The sequence below is a fragment of the Netta rufina genome, assembly GCF_964035555.1.
Source record: "Netta rufina genome assembly, chromosome: 4".
Lineage (NCBI taxonomy): Eukaryota > Metazoa > Chordata > Aves > Anseriformes > Anatidae > Netta > Netta rufina.
Window position 1 is genome coordinate 37,348,493 of NC_140127.1, and position 17,469 is coordinate 37,365,961.

At 42.1% G+C, this 17,469-nt stretch overlaps 1 protein-coding gene across 1 annotated transcript in view; it reads left to right on the plus strand.

Moving 5' to 3' along the window:
• Positions 1 to 8,059: 8,059 nt before the first annotated feature.
• The window catches only part of ELF2 (E74 like ETS transcription factor 2), a 32,532-nt gene continuing 23,122 nt past the window's right edge, over positions 8,060 to 17,469 (plus strand). The window contains exons 1-3 of the mRNA XM_084285475.1: positions 8,060 to 8,217; positions 14,737 to 14,932; positions 15,900 to 16,065. Coding sequence (XP_084141601.1) covers positions 14,861 to 14,932; positions 15,900 to 16,065 — 238 coding nt within the window. The 5' untranslated portion in view covers positions 8,060 to 8,217; positions 14,737 to 14,860. The remainder of the gene's footprint in view (positions 8,218 to 14,736; positions 14,933 to 15,899; positions 16,066 to 17,469) is intronic.

Genomic DNA, 17,469 nt, shown 5'->3' on the forward strand with positions numbered 1-17,469 from the left:
CTCTCCCCCAGAGAGGGGCATGTTGCAACCTGGGCTAACTGTGAAACAGATCATGGTAAAGTTGCTACGAGGGCCTTTGCAGGCCAGTGGCCTTTTTCGCTCTTTCTCAAAATGTACAGCCACTAAATAGCCTTGCCTTGTTAGTATTAATAATGGAAAAATCTATAACAAATAATTAGTTTGTAAGCCTGTGTTCTCCTAGCCCTCCATTCTGCTTTATGCATGCACATGAATGAGTATCTATTTAAAAATATTTACGGAGGTTCCCGTCAGCTAAAAGCATTACAGCCGTCATGAATGGCAACAGTTCTAAGTGAGGCCCAAATAAGACTTATTATAAACACTTTCTATAGAAACTGTGAACTAAAAGGTGTATCTGTCTGCTTTCTCTTCGAGCAGAACTTTGTAAAGATGCTGAAGGGGAAATGATGGCATTTTAAAATTCCCACCCTTGCACAAAGAAACTCATGCTCCTCCACCTGTCACACAGCAAATTATAACAGTGCTCCAACAAGAATGTGGCCTATTGTCCCTGCACCTGCTTGTAAGAACGACTGGAATAATGCTGATGCAAAATCAGGCTCCTGAGCTTCAAGAAGCCCTTCCATAGCCTTCTGCTTAGAGGATAAAGCCACTGCGATTAAGAGCATTTTTTTTTTTTTTGTAGACAAAGCTACTGGAATAAAAGTCTTAGCCTGATATTTTGTTGGATGTCTGTTTATATTTATCTGGTAGATTAAACATTCTGTGATGGATGGTTTCTCTTCTTTTTATTTCTTAATTTTCAGAAATTCCCAGTGAAAAAAGCTCTGATTTCTAGAGCCGGCTGTAGGGTTTCTGAAATTGTAGGATTTTCTGACTGTCCCTTTGTCTCTGGAATTGCTTGGGTGTTGAGCAAAATATATTAGCCCATGGGAACAGTTTAATGAAGAATTGAAGCACAACCTTCGGGGAGCTTTCCAAAGCAATCTTCCCAGTTTCAAAAAAAAATTTCACAATCCCAGGATAACCTGTATATATGCTTCATGTCAGGGATCCTCTTTAAAAAGAAAACAAACAAACAGAAAACCACATCCAAAACCCCAAAGACGCTACTCTTTGAGGCCAAGGGAACTAGGAATGCATCATGAACTTTAGCTGTGATGACAGGTAGCACAACACAGCCTGCTTCAACACTTGATTATCCCAGATTAACAGCAGAGAGATTTTGTAACATGCAGAGGCTGCTGTGCAGAAATAAATAGCCAATTACTGCATGCAAAATGCCTTGCTGCTTTCTCAGAAATTCTTTTTCTTACTGCTTTAGGTGCTTGATCACTTTTATCAGCCATGTTAGCATGCAGTCTAATTACCGCCAAGATGAATATTTTTCTGTTCCTTCACCTCCAGAAAAGTGACTTTCTGAGCTGCAACACCAAGGCTGTGATGAAGCGTAGAAAATGGTGAAGAGAAACTCATTAAGGAGAACAAGATTACAGCAGATGTTAGAGGGAGATGACAAGATTAAAGAAGATGGGGAAAAAGGTGGTGTTTGACAATATACTTTAAAGCTCAGAATAAAATTCGAGTCCTGAATTTGTCCAAACTGCAGAATGCTGCTCTGCAGCTAGCAGGCTGTCTGTGAAACCAGTCAGTGAAGCGTTTCACCTCCCCCTAGCGCTGGTTCTCGTGAAGGATCACAACCCGTCGCTGTTGGCCACAATTCACTTAGCTCAGTACTGCAGACAGGCAAAGTCTGTCTAACAGCTGAAGTTTTACTCTTTATCAGTGTGTTGATGTCAATATAGAGTTTCAGTTTTTACTTACTTCTTAAAAACTTAAGACTAATATTTAAATAGACCACTAAAACTACAAATTGGTACTCAAAATTTGGAAAATCTGGGAGTGAAATACCTTAACCAAGATTTCTTGTGCCAAAGCATCAAGCTTCAATGGGATAGAATAGTAATCTACTTGGCTTTCTGAAAGAAAAAGAACAAACCAAGCATCAGGGCTGTGTTTTTTTCTTTTCCTGTGTTGATTCCTTTCCCTCTAATTTTGAATCAACTAGCCAACCCCAAGCTCCTAACAGCTGAGTGATGACTGAGGAGGTCAGTGATTGATTTTGCTGTGCTCACTAGCAGGTGGGTAAATGTAAGTACATGGCACAGCTGAGTTCCACTTTGGAGGCTGTAATCATCTACTGCAGGTGCTGTTTCCTCTCTGCTTGTGATTAGGGGATGGAAGGCTTAGGCTGTGCCACTGCAGTGTGTGAGTGCTTGGATGGCACAGCCACGTATGGGGTGAGGGGAGAGATGTGAGGACAGGAGGTGTTTTGTGCAAAAGGATGTAGGAGCGAGCAGTGCTTATATCTGCCTAACATGCTGCAGGTACTTCTGCCCTTAGGAAAGGCCTGTCTTAGTTGTACACTTTGCTGTTGCCCTGCTTGCCTGCTGCAGCAAATGGAAGGTGGCAGAATGAGGGAAGTAAAGTTTGTCCCAGAGCTACAGCCACTGCCTGGCACAGTAGGTAACTGGATCTTCCTGTGTCCTGGTCTTTGTTCCTTTGTTTGTGATGCTGCAGGAGACGGTGGGTCTTCTAGCTTTATTGGGAGGGGAAGAAGGGCTAAAACTAGAGATTTCTGTGCTGGAGTTATTCCTGCTGTCTATCTGAACTGCAGGTAATTAAACATATTGTTTAAACTGTGACTTGCTTCGTGGTTTAGCTACGTGCAAATGTATTCTGCCTCCTTGTGACTTTTTAGCAAACTCAGGCTGATAGTGATCAATGCTTGATGTACAGGAGCTCTGAAAAATAGGAAGACTCAATGGAATAAAAGCTCTTCTTCATGTGCTTTGTTAATGATTGGTATCAGCTCCATGTGCAGATCCACTGTTATTTAATCACCTAAAGATCTTGGATGTTCAGTGAAAAGTAATTTTCCTTATTTTAAATCTTCAAGACTTATTAACCTTTCAAAGGACGTATCTGTGAGCTCTGCTTGTGCCCTAAGAAAAGTGCTATATGTTGCTAGGTTCTGGTGCTTTGTCTCAGGAAGCTCTGCTATCTGTACTTCATCCTTTCAGTTCAGCACTGATTGCAGTATGTAAACCAAGGGAATTAAGGGGGAAAATATGGAGAATAAGTGGAAGAAGAGAGGGAGTAATATGTATCAGGATCATAATTCCTCTCTGTGTCTTTCCTCTGTCTTTAATTAAATTAGAGAGGTCTGTGGAGACTTCATATATCACCTTCCCTTAAAGCGATTTTCTTCTGGCTTCTTTCTTCCTGCATCAGGATATTTTATTTCTTCAGTAGTTACAGGGAGATGTTATTCTCCAGTGAGGGCTAATTGAGAATAATTAACTATTGGCTAACGTGCACTCACATCATCAAACAGAAGAGGGCACTAAATCAAAGGCAGTGGATTACTAAAACCCAGAACAGAGACAGCATCTCCCCAAACCTGGAGCTGAACAATACAGGAAGAAATGAATAATGCATGATTTTGCTCGCTAGAGAAAATTGGCTCTTTTTTTTATTTTGCTAATTGTGGTTTGGCGAAAATCCAAATCATACAGATTTTTTTCGTCCCACTGTTGTAGTAAGCAACTCATTTCCAATGCAAACTATATGGTGCTGAGGCTGTTAGAGCAAGAGAGAAGCCAAACCCGGAGTAACTGTTGAAGGGCTGACAGCTCTTGCCAATGGGAGTATAATGAAGCTGGATGTGAATGTCTTTGTTGCCATTTAAATGATTAATGGAGTTGTATCAAATCAAAATCACTGTGGTCTTGCCCCTTTTTGCTTATTTGTGGTATCAGAAGTAGAAGGAGCTTACACAGTGTTTGACCCTGGTTATAAATACAGAAGTACTCTGAAGCACTTGACGTTGTAACTTAAACCTGTTAATAAGAAAAACCTTAATGATTGGAATTGTCCCTTCCCTCTCCTGTCTGCCTTCAGCATCTCCCTTCTCAGTCTTGTCTGAGGTACTAATTCTGAGATATCCTCACTCAGGCACTATCCACATGAAGACACTTCCTAGTTGCGAAGCTTAGATGTCCATAAATGCAAAGTACTTTCAGAAGTTGAAATAATATGCTATGAAAGACAAATTTATATTTGAGGACACTCTTTTCTTTAAAGAAAAAACAGTTGAAAATAAACTAGAATTACATAAATTGTTTTTAAAATAAATTTTTTTTTTTTTTCAAAACATCAGTTTTCAAAGGGCTCTCCTGTTTCAGAAAGGCCCTTTGTGAGACTCCTGTTTAATGGTATGTCTAAATGAACAAAATCAACATGCTGTGTACCTCACATGTACCATTCTCCAGTTCTTTGACACTTTTTACACTTCTTGTACAAAGTTATAGGCCTGGGGGAAATGTTTGTTGCTTTGTCACATGTAGATATTCAGTGGCCCTTCCTAGGCTCAAAATTTCTGTGTTGCTACTTGCAGTTGACAGGGATTGGTATTCAAGATCTGCTCCAGCTACCAGTATACTGTCAAAATAGCCATTCTTATTTCAGATCCCTCTAAGTTGTTTCACTGAGGGGTAAAAAAAGAAAAAACTTACTGTCAGGATAGATTGGGAACTGGTCTCCTGACTTACGTTTCTTCTCTGCACTGGGGGACAAGAACTAAGAGAGGTGATACCGTACAAACTCTACCCCTGCTTCTTACCACCATTCTGATTTTTTTTTTTTGTTTCCACCAGCAATAGACTCTGATCTCTCAGCTTAAAAAGTAATTTTTCTTTCCTTCCTATAAATTGTCTGGTAGGATCTTAAATAAAAACAAGACCATTTAAATTCTTCCAAATTGTACATATGAAGTGATTGCTGTAGCCTCTGTGGTCTGCGTGACCCTTTTGCTGTGCCATCGGGCCTTCCTCGTGTCTTTTAATCCCATAAAGCCACCAGTATTCCACTGTGTACCCAGATAACCCAAACACTTTCCTTGTTGTGGTAGAGACGGGAAGTCAGCTAAGAAATAGCATTGCTGTAGCTGGTAAACAGCCATACATGTGTCAACACATCAGTTGGCTGCTGTGGGTCAGCGCAAACAATAGCTGCTTCCTCCAGAGGGGACGCATGCTGCTGGAGGTCTCTGCTCAACTGCTTGCATTCCAGAAACTTACAGGAACTTACCTTTTGAGATTTCTATCCTGTTATAAAATGGACCTCAAATTTGCAAATGATGTCAAAAGGGGAGGAATGACAGATGGACATATACAAAGATAGCTAGGCCTCAAAGCTTTTTTCTTTTTTTTTTAAGCTGAAAGCATAGCTTATTTTAGTGATGTTGGAAAACTGGACAGAAAGAACAGTATGCTTTTACATGACTCTGTAAACACAATATAGAGTCTATTGAAAGTTCACATTGAAAACAACACCAAAAACGCAAAAATCAAGAAAACTAAGACCTTGTAATTTCTATTTTAGAAATTATCAATGTATTTTTACTGTTGTGCTCTCTAGATTTTTCACAAAATCGTTTATATGTCCTGAAAATTTATCCTAGGAACGGGAAAAAATAAAACCTTATTACACCTCTAGAGTTACTGCTACTTCATTAATAATGATTTGCAGAGCGAACTGTCTGACAGTTGTGGGACCTTAACTCCGTCATTTCTTTGCCATTTCTTCTGGGTCATACTTCTGGGTCTGAATCAGTATAAGTTTCCCCTTTCAACTGCATGACTGAGGGCAGTGAGGTTGGCATATAGAATTAGGCTACAGATTTTTGAGGACCAATGTTTTAAAAAACAACGTGGAGCACAGCTTTCTACAAAAGGGACAGAGCAGCATCTGCTGAAGTGCTGACCCTACATTATCACACAGCAGTATCCCTGCAGCAGCAGTTTTGAATTGAATTGTTTGCAAGCCCACTTTATGAGTGGGTGTTGGGGGCTATCTTTTTGTTCCTTATAGCTGCATCAATTACGTAACTTCAAAAATCATCCAACTGAACTGGTCCAAACCCCTAAGTGGCCCTGCTTTATCTTCAGTTTCAAGTTTAATATTTTTCAGCTTAGCTTTTCAACTAGCTTAAGTTAAGTGAAAAGAGCTGTTCTTAAGAGAAATACAATTTTGCGTATGGAGAGTTAATCTAATTTCATTTAAAAAGAAAAGAAAGGATGCCGTTGTGATGATCTCAAAACAATGCTGATTTTCTCTGCAGAGAAGCACAGGTCTCTGCAGTCAGTGTGTGTTTGCCACAGCTGAGGTGCCACTGAGCTTTCACTGAAGAGGGCTGTGCAGCTCAGCTCATTAGGAGAAAAAGTGAGAAGTGGGGAGTCACATAAATAACCCAGATTAGGGGTGCAAAAATGCTTATACCTTGGCATCCATGCTGAGAGTGAAGTAAAACTGAATAAACAAGAGGACTGCACGGGCCACGTAGCAGGAAAACAAACATTGGTGTTACAGAAGAGGTCACTTAATGTCTGTCTTCAGAGCACCTCTAAATTTGCAACCTCATGCCCAGCGACACCATGAAGGGGCTTCTGAGATGTTCAGAGAAGCCTTAGCTCATATGGTTTTTGTTTGGTTGGCAGTGGGCCTATGTTTTGAAGGAAGCTGTTCGCTCTTCTTAAAGAGGATCATGGTTAAGAGGTTTCCTTCTTTTTTCTGAATTTTAACTTGAACTCATTGAAAGAAAAATAACTAAAGGAGTATGTCAAGTCAGGATTAACTAAGCACAGAGGTGAAGCTGACAGAACTTGGTTCTGACAGGTTGCAAAAGAAATTGCACTGATGGCTAAAATTCAGCTAGACTCAGTCCCAGCTTATGACAAGGCAACTACTGTCAGGGAGACCTCCTAACCTTTTTCTTCCTGTAGTCTTTTCCTTGACATGCACTTTCCTTTGCCCTAAGTAGTCTTAATTTATTTTACATGTATGTTGACAGCTACCATCTCTGATCGAACTCCAATCCCTATAAAATGTGAATGTCCATCATCCACTGAGACTTTACCTTTACACTCCTGTCAGAAAAATAAACTTACACGCCTATACTTTAAAACATAAAATAATTACATTCCTAACATGCAAACATTGAATGCTCTTCTGTATATTCCAGCAGAAACATTGAGGTTGAGATATTGTTAATAAATGTTAAGATATACCAAATTTCAGCACCATAAAGTAATAGTAAATCCTGTAATTTCCACCACCCAAGTGTATGCTTTATTAAACATCTAGCAGGCTCAATTTGTGGTAAGACCTAAATTTTGCTATTACGTATGCTCTATTACAAAGTGACTGTTTAAGTTTATGACTTCCATGAGAGGCTGCATTATTAATGTATTATTAACACTGCCTGACGCCTTTTGGAAGATAAGAATCTCCAACGCTTCCGTGCTTCAGGGCACATACCTGACATTTTGAGGGCCACCTATATTGTGAGGGAGACGTTTGTGCCCAAATATTTATACCTTGGAAAGCTGCCAGGTAAATGTAATCTAGGAGGGCCAGTCAGGTTGTGGGGCTGAAGGATCTTACCTCTTTAGGAAAGGATGCTGGTGCTGTCAGGACACGGAGGGAAGAAATATCCAGTTCAGGTGCGTAAGGGACAGGAGGAGCTGGACCTGTACGGGGGAAGCTGAGGGCTGGAAATTGGCCTTGGTGGAGGAGGAGGTGAAGAGGAGTGACAGGTGAGTGTGAGGCATGGGTGGTCAGATGGGAACTGCCAGAGAAGCGCTTTCGCACGCTGGTGGAGCTGAGCACACGTTGTGATGTGCGTTATCCGTGTCCTGCTGCTCTGGGGGCTCCTCTGAGGGGCACATCAGACTTTAACAGCGCTGACACACAAAACCTTGAGGCTGCCGAGCTCTTTTGAGCACCTGCCTTCGCAACCTTCGTCTGCTTATTAAAGCGCTGTGTTTTTTTTTTTTTCTTTTTTCCCTTTTCCCCCCGCACTGAGGACGCGCCGCCTCACGACGGGTGCCGACCCCAACGGCCGCTCCCTGAGGCGAGCCTCGCGCCGCACCCTCCCCACCGGCTGCGGGCGGTTGCGCAGGCGCGGGGCATGGCCGCGGCTCCCCGCGAGCATGTGCAGAGGCGGCGGGGGGGCCGAGCCGGGCCGGGCCGTGCCGAGCCGAGCCGAGCCGAGCCGAGCCGGGCAGGTTTGGCCGCCGCAGCCGCCCCGCCCCGCCCCGCCCCGCTCCCGGCGGCTCTGCCCGGGCGGCGCCCACCGGGCCGGGGCGCGGAGGGAGGCGGCCTGCGGGCACGGTAAGAGCGGAGCGGGGCAGAGCGGGCGCTGTCAGGCGGCTCCGCCTGAGGGGGGGCGCGGGGCGGCTGTCAGCGCGGCCTGGCCGAGCCGAGCCGTGCCCGGCGCCTTGTTTACCGGCGGCGGGGGGGGGGCAGATGGCAGTGGGGGTGCCCCCGCCGCCCTCACGCCTCCCGCGGCCGCCTGTGAGGCGCTGAATTGCCGCGAGCAGCTGTCAGCGCCGCGCCGCCCCTGTCGCGACTCGACTCTGTCGCGACTCTGTGGTGGCGCTTGGTCCGGCGCCGTGACAGCAGGCTGCGTGCGGCCTGTCGGGGCGGAGGGGCGCCCTGGGTGTGCGGCTCAGGCAGTGGGGTTGTGGGGGAAGCTCGGGGATGGGGCAGCTCCGCCCCGCTTCGCAGGAATACCCCGGGGTAGGCTGGCATCGCCCTGTGGCGGTCTGAGGGGGGCTTAGCAAAGCTGCCCGTCCCGCTGGGGGCTGCGGGAGAGGCAGGTCCGAACCTCCAGTCCTCACAGCAAAACTTTGCTCCCCGTGGTGCTAGGGAAGGTAAATGCAAGGCTTCCTATCTGCCTGTGATGGGGCTGCTCCGAGGGGCTGCCCCCTCCCCTCGCTCCCTCTCTGGCAGCATCACTTATTTTAGGAAGGGTGCTGGGAACAGGGAGATTTTTTTCTTTTTTTTTGTATGATGGCCTCAGTGCCATGCTCTGTTCCTCTCTGAGGTTTCAGTGTTACCAGGTTCAGAAAGTCCCCAAACTTCAGCCTGCTGTGCTCCATCATCGGTTAAGCCACCGAGGGGCTTTATCTCCGTAAAGCCAACTTAGAGGTCTTGCTCCTTTGTTCTCTAGGACATCCTTTGAAAATGAATCACGTATTTGGTGTGCACTGCTTCCTTTGTTTGTTTGTTTTAAACCTGCATCCTTTTTTTAATCTGCCCCTGCTCTTTTATTATGTAAAGCGATGAATAATTGTTCCCTGCTCTGGGCTGTGGGGCAGTGGAAATGGATGTTAAGGACCGGCAATTGACATGGAGGAAAGAGAAGTGCTGGTAAGAAGTAAGGGTGGGCATGGGAGAGAGGGAAGAGAAGGTTTCAGGGAATCTTTAAATAGAGAGCAGTGGGAAGAGAGCCTGCTAATAGGATAAAGTACGGGAAGGGCCAGGAGAAGCGTGCTGAAGTCACAAAGCTTTCTGCAGAACGTTGAGAGTTTGTAAGTCATTATAAGCTCTTGGGGCTCATCAGCTTTAGCTATTGATTGAGGTTTCAGAACAAACTGAGGATGGACAGATTTTCTGGTTACATATATGTGGAAGTAGTTCCTCGAGTTTCTTACTGGATTGGGTACACCATTAGCTCAATCCGACATGATAATTCCTGTGCATTCAGCAATAGGCTTGCTGCCTTGTTGGATGGATGCTCCTGATGCTCTGAAGTATGTTGTGGCCACTTTTTGCGGCCATACTTTTTGAACTATGCTTTGACCACTCCTTATTTTGACTTCTCTTTCTGTAACTTTCGGTGTAATTGCTAAGCTGCTATAAATTGCATGGCTGTCTGTTTTGTTCTTCTGAAGCTGGAGATGTAAAGGTTTCCCCGTGTCATCTTTTTGAGTGGACCCTGTGATTCTCTTCGATTTTTTTTTTTTCTCCATCAGCTGTTGCGCTAACTTGTCCTTTTTAGTTTTTAGACTAGTTCTGTGCTTCAAGAAAATAAAGTTAACTCACAGTTTTGCCTGCAGATGCCAGTGTAAATCAGTCAGCCAGAGCTGTGAAGTTGTCTGGGAAAATGTCTTAAGAAGAACTTTCAGTTGGCCAAACTTTTTTTTTTTTTTTTTTTCCTAGTGTTCTTTACTTTGTAGTATCAGAGTGATGGTGACAGGTCCTTGGTATGCGTGAGGTAGTGCCCATGAAAGACCACCTTTGTGCCCTTGTGGAGCCTTGTTGCAGTTAAGGGGATTCAGCAGTGATCTTGGCCGATGTGTTTCTGTGCATATAACATATTTCATTTTCAAGCTGACTTCTTTAACTGGTTTGATCAAACTAAGGAAAGGCTTTCTTGAGAAAAGCTGTATGTGATGCTAATGCTGGCTGCAGCCCTGCTCTTGCGGTTGCATCTGTGTAGGTATCTGCATAAATCCGTCCTCAGGATTTTGGATGCCAGCTGAATAAAAGGGAGACATTGTTCCAGGCGCTGTTATGTTTCTTCAGACTGCTGTGGGAGCAGCTGCCTCTGATCACTACTGCACGGTGTTCTGGATGTTTTTCTTGTTTTCTTGTGTGGGTACAAGTGTGTGCATCTTTTTTTCAAGCACAGATTTTTTTGTTTGTTTGCGTATAATTTAAATAAAACTATACTACAACTATTTGCAGTCTTACACACAGAGTTAGTCTTGAAGCCAGTCCTAAATAGCTTCTTGTTGAGTCTGGCACAGGAGAGGTGCCATCCCTTTCATACCATTTTGCATTACTTCTTTAGTTCTGTTAAGCTGCTTGTTTGCTTCTCTGTTAACTTGACAGTGGTTGCACACCGAGGGACTGACTTACAATTTGGTGTTTTGTATGACTGCTACACACTTGTTTAAGTTGTGATGTGCGGTGTCTTTCACCTTCTCTGGTAGTTACCCAAAACATAAGAGGAATGTTTGGATTTCTTGTAGGCAGATGCTTGGGTACATAATGTAGACCTTCTAAGTATAGTCTTAATCATGGCAATAAGCTGTTTGGAAATGTTGTAGCCTTTACAACAAGTGCAGCCTGTGAAGACCAGTGTTCTGTATCTTTGTGTCTGTTGTAGTGATGAACAGAAACTTCTTGCTGTTGAGGTGAGGACTGTAGCTTTGAGATTCTGATTTATTTATTTATATGGAGGGGGGGGAGAGGGGGTTGGGGGCACCTAGGCTTGTTTCTGTTCTCCTGCAAGATATGCATAAAAATAGTTGGGGATGGTGCAGCAAAGCTGTTTTCCCTGTTGTAAGGGGTATTTCAAGTGATTCAGAACTAGTTTGTCTGCGTTTTCCAGTGATTAGGAAGAACAGAAGAAGATGGATGTCAGGTCTGTAGTGAAATGATTTGGTCAGCTATTTTGGAAATTTCAGTCTATTTAATTATTATTTTTTTTTTCCCTCTGATGCAATTCCATGTTTTGCTTTGGTGTGAGCACCCACCCCGAAGTGAAGGAAATGCAGTGCTTTTTAAGCTTTCTGTATGTTGTACTGTAACTCAACAATAGTCGTGCTTTGATTGAGCTTCTGTGCTTGCTGATCACCCCTTACTTAAAAATTCAGTCTTGCTTTTTGGCCTTTTTGTCTCACTTAAGCTTAGAAAACACGGATTTTGGAAGCAATTTTTTGGAAGTAGTTAGGGAGTCTTTTCCTTTTACAGAGGTTGAATTAGGTGTTTCTTGCTTGGGAGAAGACAGGGTGGGGAATAGATCTGGTATTCTGCTGAAAGTCACGAGCGACGTGGAAAGGGTTCCACATGAACACGCTGTGTAGTGAAGGCAGAAAGAGCCCACGCGTGGCTGCTTCCTTCAGGAGGGGATGCATCTGCAGGAATCTGGTGTCCACACACCTACCAGTCTGTGCCTTGTTCTAGCTTAGAGCTGTTAAACCACGCTGAGCTGCAGCTGTTGGTTTCCCACTTGCTGCTCGGTGGGCTTTTCTCTTTTTCCACCCTGTCAGGTTTTTGAAAAGTTTGCTGGATAGGAAGAGTCTGAGTGTAAAGTTCAAATCCCGATCTCTAAAGACTCTGGGCCTTTTGTATATTCCTTGTCTGGGTGGTTCCGTGCCATCCATCTGACGATGCCACCCCTTCAATGAACACAGAGATGGAGCATCCTAGTCATCCCCCTGTATATTTCTCTCTGTGAGGTTTTTGTTCATTAGGAATTTTGCTGGAAAATGAGGGTTCTGTAGGAGCATCTGTGCTCCTGCACTCCTCTAACTTCGCTTCTGCAGGTAATTGGTTACTCCTGTAGAGATAAATCAGTGCAGAAGGCATCAAAACTTCTTGTAACCTAGGAGACAGAGAAATAGCAGGGTAGGTTGTTTTTTTTTTTGGACATAATCTCATCTAGTATACCATATGAAGTGTTTTCAGTTGCTGCGATCTGGCAGCTGTTTGGCCACCTGTGTGGGATTATAGGAGATTCAGTATGAATGTACAGTGCGCACGGTCTGGTGTGCGGTGTTTATTTGTGTTAACGCACTGCCCGGGAACCAATTTAGCTTTGTGTCGTGCTTAAACTGTGCAAAAGCGCTACCTGTAGTGCTCTTATGTTCTTGCGTGGACCTAAGTCTGAGTTGCAGGAATAATGCCTGTGTTTGAAATTGATCGGATTAAAATAAGTTAAAAATAAATTTTCTCTTCTTTGGACTCCTCTTTTGGGTTATGATTGTGCTTGGCAGTGTTTCTAATGTGGATCTAAATGGAAAACTAGAATAAAAAGGTCTGTTTCCAGGGAAAGTTTTTTTTTTTTTTTTTTTTTTTTTCTTTTTCCTTTGGATTGGTTATTTGGGTGTATTCATATACAGCTGTTTTGCCACTCTGTGTATTTCTGAATTTAAAGGCTTTTGAAATGTGGGAATTGGTGGGCAGGTAAGGAGCAGGCTTTTTATGCTGCAGCCTGGAGGGTGACAGGTGCACATGGCTTCGAGGATGCTTTTTGAAGGCTTTTCACTTTGAATCCTGTGTGGGGAGGGGAGGAGGTCTTTGCTTTATTTTCCGCTGTTTCGTTAGTAGGGCTAGAATTACTTTCTGATTATTAGTCTTTCCTTGATGAAAAAGAAAGTAATACTACGTTGATTTTTCATGCAAGTGAAGTATTTTTAGGCATGAATCAAACTTTTTCTGAAGTTGAGTGCCTACATAAGCAAAAGCACCTTGCTTTTTTCTAAATGGCATATGTTTTTTCCTTTCCTTTGGAATATGTCTTGTGCTTACTCTGCTGCTGCAATAACAACGACTTAAGGTGGTGTCCTTTTATTCAGTTTTGATTTCCAAGACATGAGGATCAGTTGCCTAGAAAGCTGCCGTCAGAACTTATTCTTCTTGGCTACTGACTTGTTGTGCTGAGTTGGTTTGATAACAGAAATACCTTTCTAAACCCCTTTTTGTGGCATGCTGAAGGATTCTTAATACTTTTGGTAAATGAAGCATTTCAAGCATCTTTTGCATAGTATTATTTTCTTGACTTTATTACTTAGTTGCCATCTAGCTGGGGAGAACAGTAATAATATTTTTTGCTAGCATACCTAAGCTATTGTGTCCATGAAGATTTTCCTGTTGCTGCGTGAATCTGAGCTAGCATTTCACTGTATAGGCAAGATTAAGTCAGTTGAAGCTGGCTGCCTGCTGTTGAGAAGCAGGATTATTGAGTTTACTCATTAGTCTATTAATTATAAAATTCCTTCTTTGTCATTATGTGTGTTGGAAGATGCATTTTTTTTCCCCTTCTAGACCTCTTTGACTGCGTTAGCTTTTTAAAAAGGTGGATTTTATTAAGAATCATGGGTTTCTGACTTCTGTTACAATGCATTGATCTCTGTGGAGTTACTTGCAAGGGTAATTGATATCAGATTGGCTTCTTATGTCTCACGTGGAATATGTGCTTTCTGTTGTACGACTACGAAGCCAAGCCTCTTAGTTTGCATCTTGAAATAGTAAACTGCTCTTCACGGCCCAGGGTTTATGAACACAGGTTATTTGTCTCTTGGAAAGACAGGATATGAGCAATAAGATTTATACAGAATAAATAAATAGCAGTTGTTTAGAAACAAAGCTCTGCAGTTAGTCTACTTTGAAGAAATTCACAAAGATGGAGGTTGTGTATCTTTATAAGCTAGAGTCCACAGTTTACTTCACTCAAAGTGTTATGCTGTGAAACTTTTTTTTTAAATCATAACAATTTCCTCTATAGAAAAAGAAAGAAGTGGAACTACTACAATGCTTTTTATTTCAAGTAAAACTGTAGGTTAGAAATTAGATGTGTATTAGTGGGATGTATATTACGTATGAATTGCTGTAGAAGAGCAATATGTTTGAAAAGTTGATGAAATTTAATGAAACTACAGGTTTATGAAATGACTACGGAACCAATAGAATAAAAGAAAATGTCATTTGAAAAATATTTCCTAACTTAATAGGGAAACAGCTGCCGTATAAAAACTATACTAACTCAAACGTGCATCTCAGAGTTTGTTGCTGTTTGACCCCAGTGAGAAATCATCATTATTTTGGCTGATTGAAAATATGTAACTCTATTATGTGTTTTTCAAATTAACGTATGAAATTCAACAAATTGAAAAGAATGAAAATGAAATTTATTACTGTATTATTAAAAGTTAATCTGAACCTTGTGTTGTATGACAATATTCAGAGTTAACTTTACCTACCTTCACCATCTTTCTGTGTTGTGTTCACTGATGTCCTCTCTTGATGTAGAGATGCATCAGGCAATAACTTTTCTAAATGTTGAAAGTCTTTTGAGTGTAAACCGTGCAAATAACTTAAAACTATTTTGTGTTTCAGCCACCTGTTCCTAGCTGTTTAACAGAAGTGGATTGTGAATTTAAGCCTTTGATAACCTCAGCCTATCAGCATTAGAGTCTTCGGGACAGATAGCAGCTCTCAAAGCCTCTTCAGGGGATGCACCATGACATCAGCTGTGATTGACACTGGAGGTCCTGGCCTGGAGTTCGACAGCAATGGAATAAAAAAAGAGGAGGTTAGAAAAAAAAGAAAAAAAAAAAAAGAAAAAAAAAGAAAAAAAAAACCACAGAATTTATTTACTAACACACTTAATAACTTTTATCTCAGTTTGAAAGAAAAATTTACTGTGAACTCGTGCGTGAAATGGACCAGAGATTGTTGTATGGGGTATTATAGAGCAGGCCATTTTTCAAGGATCTCTTATTTGATATATTATTGCAGGGGAGTGGAAGCAGTAAGCTTTGAAGTCTGGTACAACTGTGGACTGAGCTTACAAAAAGAAATTCTGTACTAAGCACCTCTTTAAAGTAAAGATCTCAGATGTGTCTTGAGGTAGGATGAGACAAGCAAAACAGTACAAGGACCATTTTCAGTGTATTTGCTTCTATTTTGCGTTGTTAAAAAAAAAAATAATATTCTACTATCCTGTAGGTTGCGGTAAATTTTGTGTTTGGCAGAGTTCCACTCCTGTAACACTTGAACAGATTAAGTATGCTGTAACAGACATTTTGATCCTTAAACAAGTAGAGATAGGCATATGGGCTTTGAAGTAGCTAGTTCTTTTGTGATAGCTTATATATTTAATCCAAAACATGAGTGTTCATAAGATAGAGGTCAGCCATAGGTATGTTGCAGTCTACAGGCAAAGCCTTGATTATGTTTCATGGAGAAGGGAGAGAAGAAATACTTCCCACAGCTGAGTGTCTTAACTAAAAAGCTTGCTGTTTTGCAGTATCTTAAAGTTGTCTGATGCTTTAAATCTCAAGTGCTCAGAGTCAGGAGTGAGATTCAGGAATGTCCCTCTGGTAGACAATAAGCTTTTTTTTTTTTTTAATATTTCCCTTTAAAAGAAATTTTCTTCTAAAACCCTTCAACATTGTTATTATTCCATAAAATATGTAAGAGCATAAAAGGAAAGTACTGATTTAGAGTTCAACAGTGCAGTATTTAGAGTTTTTTTTTATTTTTTTTTCTTTCTATAGGAAAATGAGCCAGTCTCTGAATTCCCTGCAGTGATTGTGGAGCCAGTTCCTAGTGCCAGACTAGAACAGGGTTACGCTGCTCAGGTCCTGGTTTATGATGACGAGACTTATCTGATGCAAGATGTAGCAGAGGAACAAGAAATTGAGACTGAAACTGTGGAAACAGGTAGACTTATTTTATTTTCCTATTAGATTTTATTTCTTTTAGAAGTCCATGAGGAGTGTGACTTTTTGTATTTATCTGCAGAGTAGAGATCCTGACCTGGTATCAGATCTGTTGCCACTGAAGTTACTTTTACTTGGCTTCAGTGGCAGCAGGACTGGGGCTTGTCCTGATAAAAATGTCACACTAGGTTTAGTGTAATGAATTGTAACACTGCGTGCCCTCATGAGTAGGGGAATCTTCATTTATGTGTTTGTTACCTTGTTATGCAGGGGTTTAGCAAGGCAGCTAAACATGGAATTCTTAAAAATCAGCTGAGCCAGGAACCTGGTTAGAATTTAGTTTTACAGTGTGTCTGAGCCAAGTAACTGCAGGGCAGCTGGCAATAGACTGCGCTGTTCGGTTTACCCCATCTTCCAATTCTCTCCCCCTGCCCATGAGCTCTCTGCTCTGTCCCTTGCTATCCTGCTTTTTTTTTTTTTTTTTTTTTTTCCTTTGCTCTGAGAGTGATTTTAGTGCTGATTTAGTGGCAGGAGAGCATGGCTGGAGGGAATGGAGTTGGACTATCCTTTTATGGGCAAAAAGCCTAATGGATTGAAATCAACTCAGCTATATGGGAAGGTAACAAATTATGAATGAGGAAGGCAATAGAGCTTCGGTGTTAAATCGACTTCCCTATTTAGGGATGTGTCTATCTTTTTGTGCACCTTTTTTCCAAAGCACATGCTTATCAGCTTTGATCTTTCTGTGGGACACCTAAGTCTATTTAAACAGTCTGAAGAAACAAAGGCTGTGCTCCTATGGCGGCCTAATGACATCTAATTGCCAGGCTGCTGCTGTGCAGCAATTGCCATGGTCCCTCCTGCTTTCTTGTGCTTATACTTGTTGAACTTCTTTTTAACCATTTCAGTATGCTGATTTTGCAAGAAAAAATAGTAGAGAAGCCCTCAGCTGCTCAGTATTTTTGCAGGGTTAACTTTGCTGATTTACCATGCTGACATGGTTCAGCGAAGGACCTGATGAGTGTTGGGAGGGGTGGCTGCACACAAAGGGAGAACAGGTCCTCTTGGGCTTTCGATACTGAATTGGAGAGACCACTTGAGCAGAGCACGGAGAGCTGAAGTTCATATCCTTGTGCTGCCTACTTTAGAGTTGAAGGTTTGAATTCATGATAGGCAAAACAAAACTGACAGACTCTCCTCTCATAAGCTTAACTTCATAGCCCAATAAATATATGTGCATTCCCATCAGACTTGGTAGGTTTAAGTTCAAGTTGCTCCCTAACCAGTGGATGAAATTTCTCATACGTTTTCTGAATGTGGATGTTAATCTCCCGTGGCACTGCATCAAAAACTATATGCATCAACTTTATAAGATACGAATGAACTAATGGTTTGGGTTTTGTGA